We start from the raw sequence: 26,745 nt of genomic DNA, 5'->3' as shown, positions 1-26,745 counted from the left end.
AGGGAGTTTTGAGATAACTGGCATACTTGGCTAGCATAATGAAACAGAAGACTGGACACTCCCCAGATCTGGGTTCATAGAATACAGGGCTTCCTGTTCTCTACCCTTCCGTTATTGCTGTGCCACGCCACCTGATGTACTCTTAGTTTCCTTAACTTAACCTTCAGGGATCAGACATTTACAGGAAAAATCTGTGGCCTGGCCTTAGCCTGCTGTAGGAAAATTTGAGTTATGAGATAGGCAGGAATTTCCTGCTGGTTATGTCTTTCCAGAGCCAGAAATCGCCACACATACTGCTCCAGATGAGGATTTCCCATCCCAAGGAACTTGGGCACGCACTTACAGAACAGAAGGATCAAGTATCCTGTCTTGTCACCTTCTCCACCTCTTTCTGCTGCTGTACCTAGTTACATCTGCCCTGTTACCTCTTTCTCTGGCATGATGCTGTACTTTGCCAGCTGTAGGATCTTCCATGTTCCTTTCCTACCTATGGGGTGTCCAAATCCCTGTGTCCCTTGTCCCACATCAAAATGGATGTGTCGAGCCCAGGCCTAGAACTGCTCCCACACCTGGCTCCAGGCCCCTTACCCTACTTGCTGGCTAAATCCAGCTTGCTGTCAAGTGACACAACCTCCCTCCAGGCTGCTGCTGCTCCAAACATGCAGCCCCTGGGACCCCAGGCACCATTCCAGTCCCTGGCACTTTGCCCTCTGCGCCCACCCAATGAAAGGGCAGAGTGAGGTGGGGTTAGCAGCCAACAAGGACAAGCACCAGCCATTTCCCACACCTGATTAAAAGGCGTCTTGACCCCTCCCCTACCTTCGATCCCTCCCACAAGCTCGAGGGGATTTTGCACCAACTTTGTGGCACAGTGTTCAGGAACTCTGCACCCACAAACCCAGAAGAAGAGTCCATATAAAGCCTCCCAAACTCCTTGTCCACGTGCTGAGCAGTTTTGCTTTTGCAATCTCCGCAAGGCACAGCCTCAAATCTGACTTGCACCTTCCTGGAGCCCACGAGCAGTGAGGGCAGGCGTGGCCCTGCGAGCCCCCGTGTGACTCATTTAACATTAATAAGAGATTAATCACCAAAGCACTGGCTTGTTTGAATAACAGTATTTAATCTGTACAGGTTGAGATATCATAAAATGCGACATTCCTACCTCATCTTTAGCATCATTCCCCTGGAGCTGAGCCCTCGCCTGCGAGCGCAGGTAACCACCACTCCCCAGCAGTTCTTCGCAGTGCAAGAGTCACAGTGCAATTGCTTTAGTCCTAGACAGATGATTTCCCTCACTCAAGAGAGGGGAGATGTTAAAGCTCAAATGTTGATGAAAATTGTTACCATTTAGGAATGCAAAAAACCCAGCTATTGCACACAGCCATTTCCAGCTGAAAATACAGCAGTTAATTGTTTAGCTGCCTTTACACTCCACACAGTTGATACTGATTTAGCCAAGAATGAAAGTAAAGCCAGTAACAAGATTTCAGAGTGATACAGTTGCTGGAGGGCAGAATCTGACAAGCAACTCCACAAGTCAAAAGCGTGCTTAAGAACAGCAGGAGGTTTTCCTATACAGGGAGGGGGTAGGAGCTGGACAGAGGTCACCTTCCAGAAACAAGCATGAGAGGAACATCGGCTTCAATAGAAAGCTATGAAGTACAATAGAACAAATCTGTTCATATAATTGTCAGGATAAGTATTTGACATAGCTTATGTAGTAGAATACAATACTTGAACATCTTTTAAAAATAAGCACTGATTTCATTTAATATATACACAACTGATTTTAATCATGTACTGAAAATAAATTACAGGAAATAACTTTAAAATGCAACAGAAGACAAGAGTTTCACAACAAACATTCCCATTGATTTTTCCAAGGGGGTGAGAGATTGCAGTGCTCAAGGCAGGTAAATATCACAAATATATCAAAAAACTTCAAATTGTTGATGCAGTCACACATTTACATGAGCCACAAACATTCCTTTACAGGAACTGCACTTAGCTACCACAGAACCAGGTTTTGCCATAAACTACAAAACTTTGATACAAAATCGTATTTATATATTTATATTTCATATACATGCCCTATCTGTGATTTCTTAAAAAATAAAAACTAAACACACTGTACAGACAATCCTAACTCATTGCTTGGTAGCTGTAGGCAACATTTTTGGATGGAATTTCTTCCCCAGTAGAATTAATGGCAATATTATATACATGAAGGCTAAACTGCAGAAAAAGACAGCTCAGTTCCAATACGCACCTCCCTCGGGACCAGGTCTGCGAGTTCAAGGCAAGCCACCCTCTGTGCTGAGGCACTGCCTCCCTGACAGCCCAGGTCTGCGTGAGGAGCCAGCACATGCACCTGTGTAACACTGGTAAAGGCAAGAAAGCAAGAGACGCTGCAATGGAGCGGCTGCCGCGGTGCTCCGCCGGCCGGGCTGCGCGAGGAACGCGCTGGAGCCGGCGAGGGCGTGCCGAGCTGGGGACAGCGCTGTGACACTTCCCTGAAGGCAGCTGCTGCAGGGGCAGGCTGCCCCCGTCAACCTGGGGAAGCTCCCCTCCCTCCCCAACACGGGGCACCAGGACTATGTGTAAAACTGAGCCACTCCCTCCACCCCAGCGGGCTCCATGGCACCAGTTTGAGGAGCTGAGCACTGACAAACTTAACTCTTCCCCGGTGATGGCAGCAATCTGTGAAGCCAATCACACTAAACTACTTCTACAGTTGATTGTAAACTTTGGTTTATTTTTATTTATTTTTTTTTTATTACTGAGTTCTCATGGTACAGCAAGCATGTCTAGGATGAGAGGGCAGAGTTGAAGAGACGAACTGTCAGTCTGTCTTTAGTCTGGCATGGTGAGCCACCTGCTCGGTCAGGCCTGCTTTGATAGAGTTTTTTACAGACTGCCTCATATGATCCTCCATCAAATTATCACTCATGGGCTTCAACACCTGTGGAATGAGAAATGTGCAAAAGAAACAAGAAAATGAGGTAACCAAGGAAAGTAAGATATAAAATCATATAAAGAGATGAGACTTGAAATCATGAAAAAACTTAGAATGATGAAATCTGACACAAAGTGGCATGAACTGAAAGAGAAATGAATTTTGCTGCTAGAGTAATGAGGTTAAAGCAGTCACATGCTATGGACACAAGTGATACCCCTCCTACACAGCAGTATTTCACTGAATTCAAACCACTTTACAGTTCCTAGAAGATGGATGTGCAATTCCATACCCCATATGCAGCATCAGTCTGGTATGGTTACAGCATTTATGCAGACCGGCCCAGACAGTCCAGCTTATTGTCCTATATGTGTAAGTGTGAACACTTCAGATACAGAAAGAAAGTTAAAAATACTGGCTAGTTTTTCTTCTTGTTATTGTTGGATGAGAGTCGCTGTCGCGGCACTGATGTAAGAGCACGACGAACCGTTCGGCGTCTAAGGACTTCAAAGAGTTTGGAAAACACCTAAAACACGAAGTCAGCTGTTAGGGAAAATGACTCTCACAACATAGCAGAAACTCAATCAAGTTCAGAAAAAAAAAAAAAAAACCTGATTGCCAGTAACTTCTCACCTTCCTGGGATTCCTCTGAAGCAAGGAGGGAAAAGAAAGGCAGAGATTCAGAAAAATCAACAGCAAGAATGAGTATTTAATCAAGAGTCACTCAGACAGGATCTGCAGTGCTTTGCATATGAGGGTGATGTGCAGCTCTAACAGCAACACTGCTGAGGTCTTTGGGAGACCACCTTCCTCCAGCCCACAAATGGCAAGCTCCTGCCAGCATAACCCAAGCTCTCCCCCAGGCCTTCTGTGCTTGGTATCCTGCAGCAGCAGCTCCAGTAGCACTGGAGAGCCTCAATTTTTATCAAGAGCTAGTGGTGCTAACTCAAGATTTAGTTACCGATTTATTTACTGATGCTCATTTAATCTCTTTTTGAAACCCACTTTTTCTGCTCCAGTGTAACTCAAAACCTGACTGGGACCCTCAGCAGGTTGCTCAGAAAGGCCTAGTGTACCAGTGCCTAGGATCAGTGCCAGGATCAGCCCTGAACATAGGAATTTTCCAGCTGTGGAAGCAAGCATCTGTGCAGAAGGCTCCAGTTAGTTACCTGCTCATGCCTCACAGGACAAACTTTAATGTCACCCCAGATAAGCTCAGTGCACCTTTTATTTCCAGTAACAACAACAGGAGAGTGCTTCCTTCTGCTGGCATTGGACAGAGCTAGTCAGAATGCTCCAAAAACTACTGGTCAGGAATTCTCTACATTGACCTTACTGGCACAGCTGTGTCAACTGGGTTCAGGCAGCAAAATCTCTATGCAGAGAGTTTCTCCTCCAGCTCTCTTGTCCTTACACTCACATCTTTTCTTTCAGGAATTTGCCGAGTATTCCTTGCAAACAGCAGTTGCACCCACTGAAGCTGTCACAGACAGCACAAGTTTCCCTGATGGACAAAACCTGTTGGGCAGCCTCTGGTAGCAGCTGCTGAAAGCCATCACTCAGCCATTTCTCTCCACAGACTAATCAATTCCTTGCTCTGCTAAGGAAAAAAGAGTTTTGAAGAGTCCCCTCTTTACCATCAAAGCACTTACTAAGTAACCTTCTGCACCTTAAGTAGCACTTCTTTGATAATATCCTAAGCTTATTTAACATTGCTTGTGTGCAGCATCTGTTCCTGAAGAGAGCAGTCACACTACTGAGCAGATTTTCCCTTTGGCAGCACTAGCATTCTCTATTAGGTCTAGACCAGCTTTTCCCTCTCAGCAACGAACAGAAACTGTTTGATACGTCTGCTCAAGACAGCAAGATTTTGCAATAAAAACAGATACCAACCTGTTCCCATATAGCTTCGGCGATCTGATCAATGGCTGTTCCAACTTCTCTGAATTCCCCAGAGTACTTAACGTATGCCCAAGTACAAAACGATATAAGAGCCATCCCCAGCACAAGGTTACACAGGGCAGCTATGGAGTTCATGCCAAGGAACCCAGTCAGTCCTGAGATTATGTACATGGCAAACATGACTGCAAACAGAGTGGCAGGGGTACGAGCAGCATAAAAGATGTTTTTGCCATCGTTGTGCTTCACGAAGTTTGCATAGATCTCTTCGATTTCCGCCTCCAGTTGCTCCTGGTAGCGCCGGCAGAACTCCTCCCCTCCCATCTTCTTGACGGAGCGGAAGTGCTGGATGGCGCTCTCCCGGAACTCCTGGTGCTTCCGCTCCAGGTCCGCCGGGGCGATGTACGGCTTGTCCCCCCCGCACACCTGCGGGAGAGCAGACCCCACGGTCACCCCCGAGCCCTGCTGCCCCTGCAGCGCCCACGAGCCCCGGCCCGTCCAGCGGGGCAGCCAAAGGGGTTTGGGATCCCGGCAGGGCGGGAGCCTCACCTGCCCAACCAGCACGGACCCGCCGCACAGGACTGAACTCCTACTTCTCTTCAGGCAAGCCCAGAAGGACAGCACAACAGCCACATGCACAACCCTGCTTTTTCCCAGAAAAAACTCCTCCACATCCACCAAAACTCCCTCGAAAATGCCTACCAATCTCGTCCTTCAGAACAGCTTTTTCACGTTGCCCAGAGCATGTTAAACACCAGGGGCCACTGAGGGATCAAGAGGCCACCACACAAATAACTACCACTGTTTTCTTGCACTCTGTGACACTGCACCTGTTGTTCCTTACATTTCACATCATTAGGGGGACAGTATTTTGGTTATGCACACTCAAAGGAGGGCTTTGGTTCACAAGGACAACTCAAAAGCTGCAGCAAGAACTACCTTTACATAATAAGAGTTTTAAATCCAAAGAGTTCCCACTTCTGCTCTTAAAAATAGAAGTTTCAGAGCTGTGTCAGATCGAGAACATCATATGAGACATCTGGATAAAAAACTATTCCATAATTTGTGCATATCTCTACAGTGATATAAAAATATACAGCACTGGGGAACATTACTATGGAAACAAAGTCTGTTTAAAAGAACATCTGTTTCTGTTTATTCCCTGCTCCAAGCTAGAAACCTTACAGCTACAGTATCTCAACAACCATTGAACATTCAAGTTTGGAAGGCAGCCTTGGCACTTATTATAAACAACACATTTACTATTTCAAGACATTTTCCAAAATGGAAAATAGAGGAGTTCCCTTAAACCAGCAGAACATTCTCCAAACAGCCTGCTAACAAATGGAACTGGCTTGTCTGCCACTAGCACTATGTTTTACTTTAACTTCAAAACAGCTACTTCAGCAATTAAGACCACAATTAGGCTCGTCAATGGGGAGCGATGTTTGTAGCATGTTCTCACACCTACTGGCCTTTCTGGTTGTACAGTTTCTCAATAAGCACGGTCCTGTTAAACTTTACAAGACGTGCAATGGTTTTCAGATTCTCCTATGATAAAACCTTGCATACCACTACATTAAAGGATGAAATCCGTCCAGCATTCAGGTTAGACTCATATAAGATCACCATCTTCAAAAGAAGAAGCAAGTCGGAAATTACATACACAGTTTTTCTAAGTAATTCTTGTATTCCAAGGGGTTTCTCTAAATTTTTGAATCACTTAAATCCTTGCATTTTACAGCTAATGAATGGCCACAGTTCAGAAGCATGAGACTACAGAACTAGAATTCCACTCCTGTGCAATCCTGACACAACAAATGTCTGCTCACGTGCTTGTAAAGATTTTGAGATGCCTGTCAAGCACCATAGAGGGAACTAACAGGTGGGAATCCTGCAAACACACTCATTTTCACACTCCCCAGCATCACACACCCAAGCTCAGAGCAGAGTGCAGAGAACACACAAGTCCTGGCCCTGAGTTACCCTCCCCCACTGAAGTGCTCACACACAGAGGGCAACATGGAAGCTCAAGGTCTGTATTTGCATGTAGGCTTTTAGGAAAGGTTGTGCCATCATACCTGCTCCATGCCTTTGCTGTACAAGTCTTTTGCTCCTGCCACAGCAGCAAGATTGTTCGCTTCAGCTGTTGCCTAGAAAACATGCAGCATGTGTGTCACTGACAGCATTCCCAGGTTTTACACAGCACTGCACTCCAAACATACCCCCCAAACCTCCAGAGCTCCTGATGGCCAGGAAAAGGCCACACACAAATAAGTGAAGTTTAGCAATATACATTAAAACATATTGCTGCCTTTCTTCAGCTTTCTAGCACAGCTGCAAACAAACCTCAGCCTGCTTGTACAGGCTTTTCATCATGAGCAATCTCTTCTAAATGCTCTACTGTTAATAAGCACATAAGGGTCACTAAACTATTACATTTTAATCCTGACACTGGATTACTTTCAGTACCTCAGAGGAAAGAAGGAAGCTCTTATTATTTCTACATTACAGATGCACAGTTTTGGTGTCAATCATAATTGTCAAGTTTTGTTAAGAATTTTAGACTTATTTTCTACCTGTGCAATGTCAGGGACAACTATTGTAGTTATAGCCGCAAGATGTCATTTTCTGGATATTTCCAGCAAGTTACAGGAAACCAATGTTTAGAGAGTAAAGCAGTTAAAAAACCCAACCAACCAGACAGATCAGACCCCAGCTCTATTTGGCTGATTTAATTTCATTTGGTTGATGAAACTGAGGGAAAAGTACCCAACCATCACAGTTCAGGTGGCTTTCAAAGTACACAGATCCATCAAGAACTACAGCTGTGAAGGGGAGCTTCAGGCCCACAGCAGTCACGATTCTTCAGTTGCAAAGAACTTATAAAGTACACATCATCTAATCAGATTTTTTGAAAGAAAATAAAATACCTGCAGCATAGATTTCGGATGAGGTAGCTCCTCTCCTTGATAGATTTTAATGTAAGCCTAAATGGGAAGGAAAAAACAAAAGGTTTATTTTTCTAAATATTCGTGCTTAAGGATAATCAGAAATGAGGGATGACAAAAAAAGCTCAGATTACTTCTCTGTAATAGTGCTAAATACAAAAAGATGTAATTTTCTTCATTAAAGTCTGGCATTTTTTCCCCCTTCTCTTTCCTGTGCCCGAGACTGGGGCCCAGCAGGGCAGCAGAGCACTTTGAGGAGACATCACCACTGTCCCAAGACATGACAGCTCTTGACAGCAGGTTTCTACTCCCTCAAATGCATTTCCTGGCTAAACAGGGAATCTTTACCTATACCAAAGAGTGGAGATGACTATCCCAGCCTGTCTGGCAAGAGGTCTGCCCAAACTCACCCCAGTGCTGGGAGAACCAATACTTACATTTCCCCACATGCCTTGGTCTACTGAAGTGTAGGAGGAAAGAAACCAGATCAAGGCACTACAGAGCTGAGCAAACAAACACTTGCAGAAGCTAAGCAGCCACCTATCCCGCTGTGCCTCACCCTGCTTATCCTCAGGCATCCTTTCTTTCCCCAGGGTTTCAGGGAAGAGAGCACACACTTCCTTTCTTGTGCAGCCCCAAGATGCTGGCCCATGCACACTCCTGGGACAGGGAAGTGGGGCACAGCAGGCAGCAGCAGCCATTCCAGTGCCTTGGACAAGCTGTGCAAGGTACAGCAGCAAGGCCACTCTCAGCCCTTGAGGAGCTGTCCTCACTCTCTTCACAGCACTGCTGCCTTCCCTCCCTGCCCTGTCTGCAAGCCTCGGGCCTGAGGATTTTCTGCTCAAAGGGAGGAGAGAACAAGGTTATCAGGGTCCCCATGTACTCAATGCTCTAGGTTGTAGAACAACCTACAAAAACATATAGAGTGATACAGGACTCCGTTCCCTTGACACCCTCCTTGCCTCTGTAGCTATTTCCTCCAAGTAAAAGCCCTACAGTTTCCAACTCCGGCCTCACAAGCTCAGCTGCAGATGCACAGTCCCAGGGGAGCAGTCCTCTTTAGTTACATAAGCATGGCATTTCTGCAGCACCCCACAGCACTGCTCCCCACCTGGATACAGGATGTGAATTGGCTTTCCAGGAGAGGCTTTACACTTGGGTTTTTAGGATGCAGTCCTTTCTAAGCTGCACCTGAACGTGCACTCCCTACACTGTATCTGAGATGGTCCTACCAGAGAAAAACTGGAGCAAAAGCAGCGTGCAGCCATGTAAACAGAGAGAGTGAAGCTCAGTGCTCCCGTGCTGATTTTGCACTTGTCAGAACAGCTATCACTTCTGCAGCCCATACCAAGTCTTTCCTTCCTAAAGTTACTTTGTTTTACAAGTGAAGTTAAATGAGCTTCGGTCTCAAATTCCTTCCTTGCATAGTTTGTTTCTTAACATCAGCCTAACTTTTCTACCCCAAAATTAGCAATGCAAAATTTCCTGTCTTTAGGAGACAGTGGCATCATTCCCACCAAGCCAACTGTTTAAGTCATTCCAATTAAAAAAAAAAAAAAATAAGGCTACACACACCAGGCTAATCCCTGGTGATGTAGATTATGTTATCACATTTCTGCTGGTGTCACCATGATACCAAAAAAGCTCAAGACTAACAGCTGTGAGTATCATACATAAATATTTCAGAGCACAGTGGTGCTATACATGCAAGTGTTTAGAAAGCACCCTCCTTGCATGTTAAAAATCCAGAGGGGAATATCTGAAATTTTCATTGCATGCTTAGCAGTTTAAGAGCTGCCTTTCTATCTGTAAAAACTACATAAGACCTACTTTAATTCAAAATAACAAAAACAAAACAAATATCCAACTGGTATTTAAAAGTACAAAAAAAAAATCTAATAAAACTTGAGATATTTCAGCCTATTCAGAGAGAGGGAAATAAAAGACACCAACCCACAAATTTTGCTAACAGTAGCTTGCAAAGAGCTGTACTGTTAGTAGTGCCAGTTCTGGAAAGTCAGAGTAATGAAATGAAAATAAAAGTGAGCTGATCAGTGAGCGTCAGCCTAGATATCTCATCTTCTTTGGGAACATCGTGGCCTAAATTTAGAATACTGTCTTTTAAGCTATTAACAGAAATAATTAGTATGAGTTTGCTTACCTTGAAGTATTCTACAAGATCTCTACAGGTCACCTTGGATCCACTAATCTCTTTTTCTACCAAGTTTTCAGGGGCAAGCAGTAATGGTACCAAATTCCGCAGCTCATTCTTAAAATCCTCATCTATATCTAGTAAAATTCAATCAATTTCAAGAAAAAGGTGGTTAGTTTTCAATCTTGTATCTCCCAAAGGAGCACTGTTAGCCCACAATCCTAAATCCACAGCATCACCACTCTGAACTGCATTTTTAAGCCTTTCAATATTTTAAGTGCATTTCCCCAGTTACAGCAATGCACAGTGAGCTCTCAGGTGTGTGCCCTCAGCACAGCAGGGCTGGCATCCCAGCACTGCAGCTCACTTTGACAGCCTTTGCCATTCTGAGGCATTGGAGGAATCCCGACTGCCTCTCCTCTGCAGGAGCAGAACCCCGCGGCTTTTACTGCAGCCGCTTCAGAGCTGACCTGTGGCTCAGCAAGCTCCTAGAGAAAAGCCTTTCCAGAAAGTAAAGTCTTTAATCTTGGGAATTCTGCCCTCTGGAGCCTCTTGTTATCTTTGGAATCTCTATTTAATGACCTTTAAGCACGTCTCAAGTTATCAGATTACAATGAACAGCTAGACACAAAGATATCCATTCCCTCTCCCTGCTTAATTCCTCTACTTTTAAGCCACTAAAAAGAACATACAATGCACATTTCTAAATTCTGCAACTTCACCTTTTAGCCTTATATTTTCCAGTCAGGCATTTCAATAGCTAACCATTACAGTGCTTAACTTCCATCACATAAGAAAACAAACTCAGTGATCTGAAGCAAGAAACGCAAAATGAAAAGCTTCCTACCATTCAATCTCCCATCAAAATTTGGATTTGTTGCAACTTTAAGACCAGGGTGGGGCAACAGGAAACACCCAAGATTACTGAAACAGGAGTGAATATGCTTCCTTACATTCTGTAGCTCTTCATGTTGGTTTTGCTTGACCTGAGGAGAAAAAAAGGCATTAAGAACTGCTACTAGTTTTACAGCACTGCAGTCAAGATTAACCATCATCATAAAAGCAGTAAAAGCACAGAAGAGTGTTTAAAGCTTTTATTCCTGAACCTAATAATGTCAACTTTGCCTATGAGTGGAAACACCACAAATGTATTTTATTAGCACAAGGAGCCAGCTCATGATGCATCATTGTCTTGACAGCAAGGTGTCACTTAGAAGATCAGAACAGGACTACCAGAGGTAACTTACCTGCAATCTTTTCTCTAGGAACTTTTTTCCTCCCTCCAAGCCATATGCATGTTCATATGGATAACTCCAATCTCTAATTAAGAACATTAATGTCTGCAACAGCAAGAACAACAGCAGTGAATGGTTTACATCATTCCTAAGGTCGAAAATTCTACCATATGTGTGATTAAGTATTTGGCTGCTCTAAAACTAAACATCTTATAGATTACAAGCAAAGATACTATGTAAGTTTTTTTTGTATATTTGGCTGTTCTAAATGTAGCAGCCTTGTAGTTATGTGGTGCAAGTGTTTTCTTGTTTAAAAAAACTAAACAGAACATCCACCACCAAACAGGACCTTTTCTCAGGTCTACCATCTACCACCAGCAAGGATCAACCATATCTCAGAGTAATAAAGAAGGCGGCAGCACAAAATTTTTCTCCTTAACACCTGCACATCACTTGACATCTTGATTCCTTTTATGCTTTATAATTCAAGCACAAAGCTATACTTGCCCAAAATGTGATCCCCTTTAGCATTTTTTCCATTGGGTTTTTGCAAAGCCAAGTGGCAATAGTGAAGGAAAATTAGTCTTGCAAAGAACTGGTTACCTTCAGCTCAACTAATTTATCTGCAGAAATTATCCTGAGCTCATTTCCTACACATTCAACTGCTTAAATCTATTTGACACACAGTTACCTGAAACGGCTTTTGGTAAACTTCTTCCATAGCTAGTCTTCCATACTCTGTAAACAACTGAGAGAAAGAGCAGTGTAAGGATTGCCACATAGAAAACACATCTGTCTGCTGTGAAATATTCTATTCTGTCACTAAAAAATAAAGCATTCAATCTTATATTTTACTAAAGGTTTCAATCTTATATCTCACTATAGGTTGAGAATGGCAAACAAACCTCAATAATGAGTATACCAACCCCCAATAAGATTCAGGTAGGAGACGTGATTCCCACAGGCTTCACAGTGCCATTCCTGAACTGTCAACACACTGCAGTTTTAAGTGGGTGGCTTGTGGGCTATTTTCAGAGAAAAGCTGGCTGCATTTCTCACCAAGCCAGCTTCCAACACTTGCTTCCTAGGTGAAGGAGGTAAGCCTCTCTAACATTTGCCCCTTACTTCCCACAAAAGGTTTATTCCTGGAAATCTCAGGGAACTTGGCTCTGGCCAATATATCAGACATTTAAATACAAGCCAAGTTCAGCAGCTTCTCAGATCTCAGCATCAGCTCATGACCTTAACTAATAATTGCTCCTTCCCTCCAGTATAAAGGCAAGTATCAGCTGTCTTCCTCTGACTGCTTTCCCCATCTTTAACACCAGCAGCAGCACTCCTTGCTGGCCTGAGCAGGCCAAACAACCCACAGGAATGGGAATTAGGGACTGTGCTGGCTGGTTCAGCACAGCTCAATACTGGCAGGGGTTGATCTGCCAGCCTCCTTACAGATACTGCAGGCTGAGGTGATGGAAGCCCACCAGAACTCTCCAGTACCAGGCAATCACTATTCTGCATTAAACTGACTCCTCAAGTGTCTCGGGTAAATGATGGCCCAAAGGGCAGTTCAGTGTTGATCACAAGAGCACCTGGGAACTCACAAGACTAATTCAACACAGCTTAACTTCCAAGCCCTTGTCCAACCCTGAGCAAAAGCAGCTGAGGGTTTCTTTGGCCCAAACTCTTTACCTCATTCACTTCCCTGCAAAATGCAAAAGGCAGTCGGAGACTAGCCATATTTCACAATTACATAAATTCCTGTTAAAAGAGAAATTTGGAATTTCATTCCCTCAGATCATGATTCTCTGCTGCAACTTTAAATGCATCGGTGTCCTCTACCCAGTGCTTGTATTTATCATCCTTCTCTTCCCTTCCTTCCTTCAAATCTCACCCTCCAGTAGAACAGAGATAGATTGTTTTATTCAGATTACACCAAGCCTGTTAAAGGACCAAAGTCTCGAGGGAAGCCTGGCTTTCAAATAATTACCTACAGATTTTTTGTTTTCACTGCTTGGTTGGGTTTTTTGGGGGGTGTAGGGGGTATGAGCCCAGTGATACAACCCTGCTAATTGAGAACAGCTTCATAAGACTACTTTCAGTTAGTGCTCCTCTACTTCCAGCATTGGCAGCCAGTCCGTTGTAGCACTGAAGACACACAGACCAGTTTTAAGCTGTGATAAGGTCACAGCCTTGGCATTTGATAATACACAGGCTATTCTCTAAAGCTACAGGTTTTAAGTTAAGGAGATATGGCTCTTGCATCATTCACATGAAGCCATAATTCAGTGGCCTTTGACCATGATGCTGCATTAGAGGATCAAAACCCCATGGTGAAGAGAAGACATTCTTCTGCTTTTATTTCTAAGCAGAAATAAAGCTCTGCAGAAGCTTCTCAGCTGAAAAAACAGAGATGGCTTCTGGGCAGAAGACTCTTTCTGGCCTGACCCAAACTCCAACACTTCCTTACAAACTGGTTATGAAATAAAATCAATTTTCCAATTTTAGAAAAAAAAAGTAAAACTCTGGAATTTCATCATTAGGTATTTCCATAAATTTCCTTTCTCATTATTTCAGGAATTTCTGAACTTGCAATAGAGAGAACAGACTTTAAAAGAATCAGCCAGATAAAAAGCCCATGCTATTTTACCTCTACTCTGGCACAGCAGAAACATCATGGAGCTGATGCAAACAGAGTTTTTACAAGCTGTACCAGTTTTAGTATCAGGTCAAATTCAGTGTTTTACATGAAGCAATAAACAGCTCCCAAGTCAGTTACATGAACAGTAACTTCTAGAACATTGTTAAGACTATCAGTTCAGAAGCAGTTTAACATAAATTCACCATATTCCTACCTGCAAGTGTTGAAGGTCATCTTCCTGAATATTCTGAGACAAGTTGTATACCTTCAAGAGACAGACAGAGAATTACAGTGTCACATGAATCCACTGTCTTACATTCATATAGTCTCTTGCACACATTGAGTATTTTTGCTCCCTTTAGAAAAAGTGTAACTACCCAAAAGTCAGCAAGTAGAAAGGTGTCACAGAACACATCTCAAACAAAAATCACCTCCTTATTCAAAAATGATTCACTAGAGCCAACTCTACAGGACAGAAGTAATGCTCTACACACTCCTGTTCCTTTTCGGTTGCGTGATGTCTGATCTAAAGTCACTTGTCACCCTCAAGAACCTGTTCACTTTTGGCACTTCTAAGGCACAAGCTTAGAAGTAGTTTTGAGTACAGCACAATTCTCAGGAGTTTAAAGGACACTTGAACAGAAGAGCAATTTTAAGTTCAGCTGATCTCAGCATAATGTCACCCCAAGCTCTATGTACAGCCTTAAAAAGGATTCTGTAATACATCTGTAAAGAAGCAGTTGCTACTCTGACATCTTGGGGGGAAGGGGATTTCCCAGTTCTGTCAGCAATTTAACTCAGCCTGGCCTCGCATAACCTTGATTCCACCGAGCAACTTGGGTAGTTTATGCACTACACTGAAAATAAGACAAAGTATGGAGTTTTAAATCCGAGTTGGAGGAAGATATGCAGGTGAACTTTCCAAGTGTGGCTCAAGAGATATTTTTTGCATGTTCAGGATAGAGGGTTCTGCCAATATTTGCCAGCATGGATATTCTCACCTGGACAGAGCTCGTCATGGTGCTCAGGGCAAAAACTGTTGCACAGTCTTTGATAGTGGATTGGCTATCAAAGGCACCTTGGGTATCCATGAGTAGTACAGCAACCTGCAGAGTTGTAAAGAACAGCAGCAGTCAATCAGATCATGGACACTTTGATGCTCCAGGCCACTGGGGTCAGTTCTGTTCCAGGCAGAGCAAGTCTCTGCCCCGGGCCTGTTGATGAAACCTCAGCCAGCTCCCTGCACACTCCCCCACAGCTGAGTGAGCAGCAGCCAGAGGGCCCTGCCATCAGCCTCAGGTCTCTGGCCTTGCCTGGCCACCTCCTCCCAGAGAAACAGCCCTCCTGGGCCCCGTGGGGGTGCCATGCAGAGTAACTGACAGCTCTCCTTCACCGGAAGGACATCAGCCTCAGCTGCAGATCTAGCATAGTTCATTAGAGCTAAGAGGAAGATGGTTACTTATAAATACATATATATATATCTTAAAATAATTATTTTCAGCAGAAAACAAGATAATTGATACTGTCTGCTGGAATGACAAGGAAGGAAGTGATATTAATGAAAAAAGTTTATCAGTCCAACTCCCATCTTTGGGACCTACTACACTTCCCTTCTCTTTCCCACTGATAAGCAAGAACGAGTGAGTGATTTGTTCCCAAAGCATAAGCAGATTCACACAACATAACTGGTTTTTAACCAGAGAAACGTTTGGTTAGCTGTGAAATTTGTTAAACATCACTAAGCCACTATTTTTAAAATCCATGTCCCACAGATTGGGCATCAGGTGTTTCCTTTGCAAATGTAAAGGGTATGAAATTTAAATAATTTAAAAACGATGGTTCAGAACACAAATAGTTCAAGATTACCACCACTATTGTGGAGTAAATATTTATTAATGACATTAACACATTGTTTCAGCCTAAACACCTCCAAGTAAACTTTGCAGTTAAACTGACTTAAAAAGAGTTAAAACATAATCAAGTTAGTGCTTTTTTCCCCACTGTTAGACTTAGTCTTTCTTTATAGACTGCTTGCTAAAATGATATGGAAGGACCAGCTTCCAGATCCTGAAGTACAGCCATGCACTACATTTCACTAGAACACAGCTAGAAGCTAGACCATATTCTCACCCTTCAAAGAACAGTGTGTGCTACAGAGCTTTTCCCCCCAGCATTTGTCTGTAGATGGTATTTTTAGCCATTACAATTTTACAACATCCCCAGGATAACCCACCCATCAGCCTGGATGGGGCAGACTTTGCCAAAACAAAGTACTCTCAGAATGAGACTATTGTTGAATTTTTCTGCTGGGTTGTAAGAATCAATCTCCATCCTTACACTGATGTACAGTTTCCAGATATGTTACACAGTTGCTCAGTGCAAAGGAAAACAACCAATGTTCAAATAGCCACCATGAAATCCATGACATTAAAAGTGTACACAGAGACCTCTAAGGATCATCTTGTTCCAATCCCTCTGCCAAAGGTAGGGACACCTTCCACTAGACCAGGTTGCTTGGAGCCCCACAGAACCTGACCAGGAACACCTCCTGGATGGGGCATCCACAGCCTCTCTGTTTCATATTTAAAAAAACCCAAAAAGTAACAAACAAACAAACAAAAAAATCAACTCACCATACATCCAAACCAGAAAGTCTACAACTCCTGCAAGGGAGACCTTGAGTAAATCAAGGCGAGATATGCACTCACCTTTGTTCCATTAGGTTTCTCAATTACAAACACTTCACTCCAGATTTGAATGCCAGTGGTTTCCCGTTCACATCCACCTCTCCATGTAAACCCAGTCAATGGCTCGGTGTTTCCACCTATCCAACAAGGAGAAGTCTACAAAACAAAAGGAAAAACTTGATGTAAAACCAAGGAGAACTTTTTTTTTTTTTTTTGAACATGCTATGGGTTTAGCAGACTTCCATACTGTTGTTACATTTTGCTCAGAGCCAGATGACAACACTACACAAAATACTAAAACACAATGCTACTCTGCTGTGTTTCAAGATCATCCACAAAGCATGGTATTTGAGTGGCTGCACAACTTTTTAGTCACTGAAATGTAAGTGTATGTAAGTGCAGTTTTTCAGTCTCCAGCACTCAGAGGTATTGAGAACAGCACTGTTTTGTCCACCAGTTCCACTCTCACAGTTGAGAAAACTCTGCTCAAACACAATAGTAGGTATTTCAACACAGGAACAGCTGCAGGAACCTCTGCAAGGGACAAAACACCTGATCTTAACTTAATCCTCTCCCATCCCCCTCACTAACAGCTGGCTAAGCCTTTGAGTCCCTGCACTAACAGAAGCCAATACCAGACTCCCAATGCCATCTTGCAGGAGCCACAGAGAATAGACAACAACCAGAAGATTTACAATCTATACTTGCCAGTTACAGATAGAAAAGGTCAGTTTAAGAGTTTGATAGATGCCAGTCAACCCATCCATATTAGAGTTGAGGAGCTATCTGAGAGGTGAGTACAGCTGGCAGCTAACATTCCTGGCTGATGGAATTGTAATGAGGTCTTCCAGGAGAGGCAACATAGAACAGCAGCTCACCCACAAGAATCCAACCATTATATGAGCACATCTAACCCAGAAATGTAGCTCATACACTGGCAAGTAAGGAGGATGATCAGGCACCCCAAGGAAGTTTCATCTGGATAGGTTTTTCTGCAGCCCCCTCATCAGTTGAACTGTTGTCTGCCTGCCACTCCTTTCAGTGTAAACAAAGCTTTCTTTCACAGGCTAGAACACAGCAAGCTGGCATAAGAGACATTTAATGAATTGCCTTGAACTACCCAGAGTAGATTACCAGCCAGGAAAGAGTCCAGTGAGAAGGTCAAAGTTGAGATTTCTCAATTCACTTCTGGGCTCTACCTTGCTGACTCCACACTGGCAGTTTTCAGATAAGGGCTCAAGACATTTCTTCACATTTCAGAACACAGCATAAGTACCCAGGGACTGTACAGAATAAAAATACTTGAAGCAACTAAGTGAAACTGCTTATTTCTAAAGGTGGATGGGGAAAAAAACCTGCACATTTTCTTCATGCCTAGCATCATGCAGGCAATCCAGCAGTTCTGCACCAGCATTCTCCCAAATGCTAACAATGCACTACTCAACTCTGCTACCTGGATCAGAAAAAGGTGAGGTAAGCATATAGAAATTCAGAAAATTAACACAGGTATGCAAGTAAAGAGTTCTACAGGTCTTTACAGGTAAGTTGTGTGGGTTTGGTTGTTTGTTTTTTTTTTCCCCTTCTGTTTATTTTGATAGGCACATACACCTCTACCAGAGACACTGCACACAACCCGAACAGCTTTTCCCTGTAGTTTTTTCTATCCCAGAAGATGCTTACACTTCTAGAGACCCCTCTAGAAATGAAAGCTCCAAGCCTGCTATGTGCTGCAGCACACTCCAGGATACAGTTTGACAATGCTGTATCATATCTCACAGGTATGTGTCAATGGACTGCAGCTTTTTAATTTTCAAAAAGAATCTGTTATTCAGTATGCTCCATTTTTCTTTCCTACAAGAACACTTTAGCCCATTTTGGTCCATACATTATTCCTATTTGTATTCCTCCTATTTGTAACAAATCTGATCAAAACTACACAGTTTGACAAGTCCCTCAATGGGCACTAGATATGACCTGATTTGATTTCACAAGTGATTCATATCACAGTAGACTGTAGTGTTTTAACAGGCTCATCTTCACCTGAAGTTGCTTCATCTTATGGATGATGTACTTCAGCCTGCCTCTGATGGACCTCTGCATCACTTTGAAACACTCCTAGTTTGTTACCTACATCTTTCCTTAGCTAAAGCTCAGCATTTTAAGTATCCATCCATCAAGCTGGCTTGAAAGAGATGGGAGGAGGTCAAAAAGGCTCCTACCTGCAATCAAGCTACAAGTTGCTCTACAATTTTATCTCAGTCACCTAAAGGGTAATTTCTTTAACTTTACTCCGCTCTAAGGAAAAGCCCAATGCAGCTTTATTTGCCTAGTGCATTAATACAGAGTACACCTTGAGGATTAATTCAAAATTACAAGGTGACACTCCTGTACAAGTAAACTTTTACATCTAAACCTACAGAACCTGCTGCACCCAACTCTTACTAAAGCTTAAGACCACAGGATCCTCACAGAAGTTTGCCGAGCACACAACTGCTGCTGCTCCATTTCAAAAGAGCAGTCATAACACTCAGGAACAGTGCTTGAAATGAGATGTCCACCTCCCTGAAGGCACTGATCAACCTCTGCCATGCTAAAATCCTACCTGTGACTTCAGCTGGCACCAGGGAGATTTTTACAGTGGCAACTTTCCACATGACCTCTGGAACTCAGTTTAAGACAAGAAAATGAGATTCTGAAGGTTTTATTGGCAAGTCTTTCATTATGCATGTTAATGTCCACATAAAAGGACACCTCAAAATTGCTTGACTGGCACATGAACTGAATGCAGTTGCTTTAGTACTCTGTGCAATATTTAGTTCACAGAAAATACAGACATGCAATTGAGCCTGATTAAAGATGGAGGGCTCAGACTAAGTACTATAGAACTACACCAAGATCTCTCCTCCAGTACTAAATTTGGATAAGCAGAGGATATCATTTGACTTCATACAACTCAAGAGTGCTCCAAGGAGGAGGCGTTGCATTTTCCTCCATCACCCCCAGTTCCCATCAATCAGTTTGCAGCAGTTCTGACACTTGTCAAACTCCTTCCCTAAGCCAGTTTACGTCACTGAGCTGGCAGAAAAACAATTCAGCAAAGTGCAGTTTCTTCTGATGCATCGGTGAGTTGGATCAGTGCAACTACGGGTTTGCAAGCAATACATCTTCAGAATGGAAATACCTGGCCAGAAGCAGCACATGGAAAGCAAGACTGCTCTTGTAAAGAAACAGTTGTTAGAGTAGATGGCCAAGTTTGGCCAAGCCAAGGTGATTTCACCTTCAGTTTAAGAGAAACAAATGCTATTTTGAAGGATATTTATAGAAAACTGAGAAAAGTGACTGCACAATAAAGGAAATAGATAGGCCTGATACAATTAGGCTGAAAAGGCATTTCAATCTGTTTTGCTATATGAATGTTTATTTCACAGTCTGAAAACTAAGAGTTTTGTTTAAAGCTTAGCCCTTCTGTTTTCAAAAGGAACTCGCACTACCTCTTATCCAGCCCAGCACCTTGCTCAGATCGTTGTACATAGGAGTTTGTGTTTTTCTTTGCTTGCAGGGACTGCTGGGGGTTTAATTGTTAGGATAATTTTGAACACAATCCATAATAAATGAAACCTTTTTCCTCCCTAGGTTAAAAGAGTCTCAAGAAGCCAGGAGTACCAGCGTGCTACTCGGTATTCCTCCTACCCTGAGACCCTATCCTCAGGGTCTTTCCTGGGGAGCTCTTGCAAAATGAGGGAGAAGAACTCAATAGCAGGCACCACTGGGACTGAGAGAAGGAAGTCTTCATTTGCCAACTATCAGCAACTTTTCTGCTGTACTCCCATATTTCCTGTAACTGCAGAGTTTGTCTTGATTTTCCCTCAAGCCAGCTAGCACAAATTAGCTCCAAAGAACAGTGAACAAAAAACGAATCAGTTCTGGGTTTCTAAGAACTTCAAAAGGCAACAAAACACTGGCCTGTCAATATTCATAATGCAGACTAAAAGAAACAGCCCACAACCTGTGACAGGCACATGTGCATCCTTCACAGAAGACCCTATTCCACCATCTCCATATAAGCCAAGGGTTCAGAACAAGACAATGCTAGCCAAAAGTTACAAACTAAAAGAAGGAATTAAATTTTGGGCCAGGTTTTAATCAATCAATAACTTAAAAAGATTTTAGGAGTTCCTGGACTGCATTCAGAAACACATTCCAAACAGAAAAAAGGAAACCTTCTCCTTTTTGCCATACATCATATTTAAGCAGATTTAGCTATCTGGTAAGACTTTTATGTTTGCAACAATGGGCAACTGAGTGCTATAATACGATTTCAGAAGGTAAAGTCAAAGCAAGGCTCCCCCAAGTCACCAGCCCTTCCCCAAAGCTCAACTAGAAGGCCATCACACTTCACCATTCAAGTTCTTCTTGTGATCACTTACACTGGGATACCAATAAATTCCCTTGATAACTGCAAGATATGGTACACTGAAAAACTATCACTTAAATGGCCTTCTTCACAGTGTAGAAGCAGAGTAGCTGACTTCCTCTCCCCCAGTATCAGAAAATTTTGACCTGCTGTATTTATGCTCAATTTCACAAACACAAAGAAATTACTAAAATACCAAAGTACTTTTCTCCTGCAGGAAAAATCCAAACTACTCACCCTGTTATACATGTATCTAAGCATGAAGTCCAGCAGAAAAGATTTTCCTTTGCGGAAAGCTCCCGCTACAGACACAACTACTATGTTAAGATCTTTAATATGTTCCTGAAGCAAGATTTTTTCCAATGCTGATTCATCTAATTCAAAGTTATGGTCATCTTCATGAGCAAGGACAATCTGTATGGGGCGTGGCTTATCCAGTTCCACCTCATCATCCGAGTCCGGCAGGGCATCCGAGTCTGGCAGCGCATCGTCCTCTTCTTCTTCATAAAGCTTACCTGCAAATTGACAGGTGAGAACATATTAGTAAGTCACAGCTTCGGCCAAGAAACACTTTTATTGTGAAGCCTTGAGCTGGGCTTATATCTCCAGCAGTGAGGGTGGTGTTCTTGGGAATGCAAAGAGGTCAACAGCAGCTCCCTATCCATTTTCATCAGCTTTGTATCTAGCATGTATTTCAGATCTTCTCTCTTTCTGATATTCTTTATGTATTAAGGAATCACAAAAAAAAAAACCCAACCCCGATTTTCAGCTTCAAAGCCCCTTTTAAAGGCATTTTAAGTCAAGGGCCTTTTATCTGGAAGAAAAATGAATCATATCAAACAAGCTCCAGAGGACCAAAAAAGGGCATTTTTATATCACCACCTTCTTGTTGTAAGGGTGTCAGGGGAAATGAATGTTTTCTGACAAAAGGTTTGTTTGTCAACAGGTACAAGCAAGACCATGGATCTAGTAGGGAAGCCCAGGAAAACAAACACCAGATAAATAAGCTCCTCTCTAATTCCAACACTGTTTCAAGTCTCAATATAGCACAGACTTTAGAACACCTAGTCCCTGTTTGCAAGACAATAAACTACTGGAAGTGTGCATGCCCTAACACTTCTAGGATAAGAGGACAAAAAAACCATTGAAGTAGTTTCTGGCTTTATATTCTTCTACAGTGCACTATTAAGCAAAATTTAGTAACAGCAAGTATTAACTCTTTCAAAACAGTTAAGAGACTTACCCTTTCAGGATAGAACAGCAGCTGGAAAAACTGTAACTCAGATTAAAGTTACTAATGAATGGCAAGGTAACACAGCCCTTCAGACACCCACTATACCAGTACCAATATCCTATATTCCTGACTTCTAGAATTCAGGAGTTAATTGGATTAGAGGCCTAAAAAAAACCCAAACTACCCTATCCAAGGTGAAGTCTCCTCTCTTTTTCAGGCACCACAACACTGAAGTTTGTCCCACAGTAGAAATCAACTCTACCATTCTTGACTCTACTTTTCCTGGAAAGCATCTGGAAAAGCTTCTCTTGTTTTGCTTACTGAATTGCCTCCCACTCCCAATTTACATTTTGCCATGTTCTATTGGAAGCCCATGTGCACAGACCTGACTAAGGCCACCTTCCTACCAGTTACTTATGTGGGATAATCACATCTGATTTTCAGTACACTGTCCTTGCAGTCATGTCCCCATTTCCATGGCAAGGCAGCAGCCACTCCAATCCCTCAATGTGCTGCTCACAGAGAGGTTTCCTGTGGAAGCAGCCCACTCCAAGTGTTCTCCTGCAGGATGGATCCATGAGGTACCACAGAACACACCGTTTTCATTCGTTCATGGAAGAGAACCTGTCAATGCTCACAGGACCTGCCAGACTTTGCATGCAAGATACCATCCTCAACAAAAGATTTATAAACAGGGCTCCAGTTTTGTGGATGTAATGAGACACTGCAGTTATTACCGTAAATTTGAAAAACTGGTAACACGGTGACCCTGAAGTTTCTCCAGCAATTTTCTCCTTATCCAGCTCTGACAACCCTTCATTTAATTGCAAAATGAGAGGATGTTTCCACTTCCATGCATCAAATCTTGTGCTGTTCCAAAGCTGAATGGCATTAAATCTTAAAAAAAATTGGTTTTAATATATTAGGCTTACATGGTACTTGGTTTGAACAGGAAGTGCTTAAATCCTAAGCAGCTAGAACTAAACTCCAACATTATCCAAGTGAGTATGCAAAACAGTCCCTAGCATCACCCTAACTCAAAGTGATTAAACACAGCAGGCCAAAACATTGATTATACCAGCAGGCCTGACAACTGGAAGGAGTAACTTTTAAAAGAAAACCCATCAACAGGACACCAAACCACACAAACTACATTGACACTGACTGGTCACCACTTCAGAGGAAAGTCTCTCACCTTTGGCCTAAAGCTTTTGTACTGCCAGACATTAAACAAGCCCTCTCCTCTTTTTTGAAAGAGTTTCTAAACAGGCTTTGCCCCATATAGACAGGATCCTTTGGAGGCCAGAAAACTTGGGAGGATAGCCCAGGTATGGAGGGATGAAGATCTTGACAGTCAGAAAGAAAGCTTCCAGCATCACAGCCTAGAAACATAAAGGGAACATTCTATTGATAAAAGTATCGAAGTCAGACAGTTCCAAGAAGAGGTGCCTGTGTTTCAGTAACACATTCACACTATGTTTCAAAGCCTCTGCTTCAAGGTATGTCCCTGGTAATAACTTGGTTACCTGGTACAGCCTCCTATTCTTTTATTTAAATACACACTGCATTTAAATACACAGCTGCAGTAAGGGATTGGGTCTGTAAACTAGGGCAGACAGAAAAACAGTTTGAAGCCATACCTGCAGCATCTCTTTGTTCACTTGGGGCCTGACATTAACCATCCTGTCCTACCTGGAAGTCATCAAAACTTGTCAGACCTCAAAGACTCAAGGTGTAGCAGCATCCTTGTGCCAGTGCAGAGCACAGCCACACAAAACCTCTCAGGCCAAGGAGATTTCAGAACAAACAAGTGGAATGGTCCTTTATCATTAGTTATTTATAAACAAGCAGATTCTCCCTATCACAAGGAGATAGTACTATCAAGAGCTTACACAAAATATGCCCATTAAAAGCTTACATCTTGTTAACAGCATTCTGCACCACTGAAGCTCATTAGCTCAGAGGGAACACGAGAGAATATTCATCCTAGAGCCTGCTCAACTCCTATAGATTTCACTTACCAGCAGAAATTGCAAGTCAAGTCCAGAGCACCAAGTTGGGTTTGTTTGGTTGGTTTGTTGTTTTGTGGGTTGTTTTTTTTGGTTTTTTTTTTTTTTTCCATTGACTAACCAGCTAAATATATCTAAGTTCCCAACCTACCTACAGAAAAGACCATCATGGCCATCAGTCAAGCACTTTAGAGGGTGGAGACCTGCAGTGCTGACAGCTGTGAAAGCAACTTGATCCATGCAGAAGAGCTGGTTTGATCATTTTGTGCTTGAGTGGCAGAGAACACCCCTCCTTTCGAGATTTTGAACTAGTTGGCAATTACCAGGACAGACACTGCACAGGTCAAGCATGTTAACAATAGAACAAGTGTTACTGCTTGTCCCAGCAGCATAATCAGCATATGCCACCCTGTCAGGTGTCCTAGGCAGATGTCACAGCCTTTTTTGATCCTTTATCCTGCCTTCTGGCTGCTCACCCTGTCACTCTGGCTGTCTCAGGCAGCACTTAGGGAGTCCTTCTACAAGGCTTCAGTCTCATGGTCACATTACACTTTAAATTATACTTCCAAGCCTCTGAAAACAAAGGTCAGGATAAAAAGCACCCCCCCTTCACAGTCCAGTTTTCTGCAAAAGTGCTGCAGAAGTTCTTCAAGTAGCTCATAAAATAAACATGCTGACTGCAAGGTCTGGTCAACTCAGGCCAGAAGTTTATGCAATTCAGAACTCAAAGCCCTGTCCCTTGGCTGTCCCCCATTCCTCACCTGCTCCAGCACAGTCACAGTGTACTACTCAGAATTTAATCTGATTTGTTCTAAATCCCACAGACTGCTCTAGGTTCTTGCAATAGTTCAGAGCCAGCAAATCAAGTATAAAAGAGAGGAGTACTAACTTTAGAAGAGGTGGCATTTACAGAATGGCCACTTCTACTTCCTAGCCCCCTGGACAGTACTTTGCAAAGTTCATGGCAGCATCCCGTTGTAGGTCTCTATAACAATACATTTCAGTACTGCTACAGAGGCAACCAAAACAACAGACTTTTGATGGTTTGGGGGTTTTGTTTGTTTTTTATAGCATATTTTAACACTTTACTAAGCCCAGTTTGGTCCCAGTAATGGAGTTACCAACCCAATACATTCACACAGGGACTGGTTGTTTCAGAGGAATGTTCCATGTTCTGCACACACAACAGAGAGGCAATGCTGCCTCCTGCCACAGGATTAAAGACTGATAGATTCACCCAACTCACTCCTGGGGTTGATCCTTATGTTGGTGGAAATTCCCATGTGTACAGAAGATCTGTCAAACCATAAGGTACTAGAACTTGTAGCACAGTGCTGCAGGCCCAAGAAGCCACAGATGTATACTTCTTTTGTCAAGATGCTCACCTGACCTTTGATGTTTCTACAGTACTGAACACACTCCAGACTAAGGTCATATGTGCTGCTCTGTCTGGAGCTGATGCAAAAAGATCATCAACTGGACTTGCCCCTGAAGTCTGCCATCCATTCACACCTATTACTGTGGCTGTTCACTAACCAGTCCCTACATCATTTTGGCTTCTTCCAACCTGAATTATTCCATTAGAACCTGTGGGCTAAGGCACGGTTCTGACTGACACGATCACTTCCTAACCCAGGTCAAACAGGCTGGGGACACACAAGAGAAGCAACACTGTGCAGCAAGACACAGAAGCAGACAGATTTGAATGGGAGCAAATATAGCCAAGGGAAGATACTACCACTCAGTTTCCTCATAAACTCCTCACTGCACTCAGTAATAACTACAGCAGGGCTGCTATTTATTCTCACCATCTTAAGTACCCAGAACAAGCACCATTTGTTGAAATACTAAGCCAGATTTTGAGAACAGTAGCTTCTTGTATATGCAGACAGTATTTCAACTGAACAAACCCCACTAAATAACCCATTTCTTAAAGCATGAGGTAAAATGAAAAGCCAATTCCTGCTTCCCCTATGTACACAGCCAGCAGCTGATGACCTACTTGTCCTGCAGTGTAAGAATACGAGAGTGAAAACACTCAGACACCTGCACACTACAAAAATAAGACAGCCTGCTTTAAATGCGAGCTCTTCCCTTTAAGCACATTGACAGAAAATACAGTTACCTTTAAGTTTCAACCTAAATACAGCTTGAACTCTTTGAACATATTATCCACATCCTTTCATTAAAAATAAGAAAAAGTACATACTAATTGCTAAACTCAGTTTCAGATATAGTAAATGTTTTTGATCAACAGGCACTGGCTCACAATCAGTAACTGCTTCTGTGGACAGTGAGTTGAACACAATTGCCCACAAATGTAGCAGAACATAAAATATTTTAAATCCCATTTACTTTTTCGTTTTAAGTCACTTTCATTAGTGTAGCTGTCCCTCATCAATATTTCCATTTGCTCTAGGAGTTTAACGAGTATAAAGCCATAAATCTTCTAGCTGGTAGTCTTACCATCCTGTTTGCACAGAAACCTGCACTTTGCTAGAAGTCAACGTCAAATCAAGACCTCCAGCATCCCTAGACACTTCAGGTTCCAGCATCCCTGAACAGCTCTA

General features: G+C 42.8%; 1 protein-coding gene across 4 annotated transcripts in view; it reads right to left on the bottom strand.

Annotated features, from left to right (window-relative positions):
• Window positions 1-1,100: 1,100 nt before the first annotated feature.
• The window catches only part of ATL2 (atlastin GTPase 2), a 39,643-nt gene continuing 13,998 nt past the window's right edge, over window positions 1,101-26,745 (bottom strand). The window contains exons 2-15 of one of the 4 annotated variants that reach the window (XM_077790637.1): window positions 21,170-21,447; window positions 16,540-16,674; window positions 14,833-14,937; window positions 14,046-14,096; window positions 11,885-11,941; window positions 11,206-11,298; window positions 10,806-10,944; window positions 9,968-10,095; window positions 7,789-7,845; window positions 6,937-7,008; window positions 4,850-5,281; window positions 3,590-3,604; window positions 3,372-3,482; window positions 2,875-2,962 (exon numbers count right to left, since the gene is read on the bottom strand). In XM_077790637.1, the coding sequence (XP_077646763.1) occupies window positions 3,375-3,482; window positions 3,590-3,604; window positions 4,850-5,281; window positions 6,937-7,008; window positions 7,789-7,845; window positions 9,968-10,095; window positions 10,806-10,944; window positions 11,206-11,298; window positions 11,885-11,941; window positions 14,046-14,096; window positions 14,833-14,937; window positions 16,540-16,674; window positions 21,170-21,447 (1,670 nt within the window). In that variant the 3' untranslated portion in view covers window positions 2,875-2,962; window positions 3,372-3,374. Of the gene's footprint in view, window positions 3,483-3,589; window positions 3,605-4,849; window positions 5,282-6,936; window positions 7,009-7,788; window positions 7,846-9,967; window positions 10,096-10,805; window positions 10,945-11,205; window positions 11,299-11,884; window positions 11,942-14,045; window positions 14,097-14,832; window positions 14,938-16,539; window positions 16,675-21,169; window positions 21,448-26,745 lie in introns of all 4 variants that reach the window. The other 3 variants (XM_077790636.1, XM_021538603.3, XM_077790639.1) reach the window with 3 other exon arrangements.

The sequence above is a fragment of the Lonchura striata genome, unplaced genomic scaffold (assembly GCF_046129695.1).
Source record: "Lonchura striata isolate bLonStr1 unplaced genomic scaffold, bLonStr1.mat Scaffold_149, whole genome shotgun sequence".
In the NCBI taxonomy this organism is placed as follows: Eukaryota; Metazoa; Chordata; class Aves; order Passeriformes; family Estrildidae; genus Lonchura; species Lonchura striata.
The sequence above is the reverse complement of the archived record's forward strand: the minus strand, read 5'-3'. Positions and strand labels throughout refer to the sequence as shown.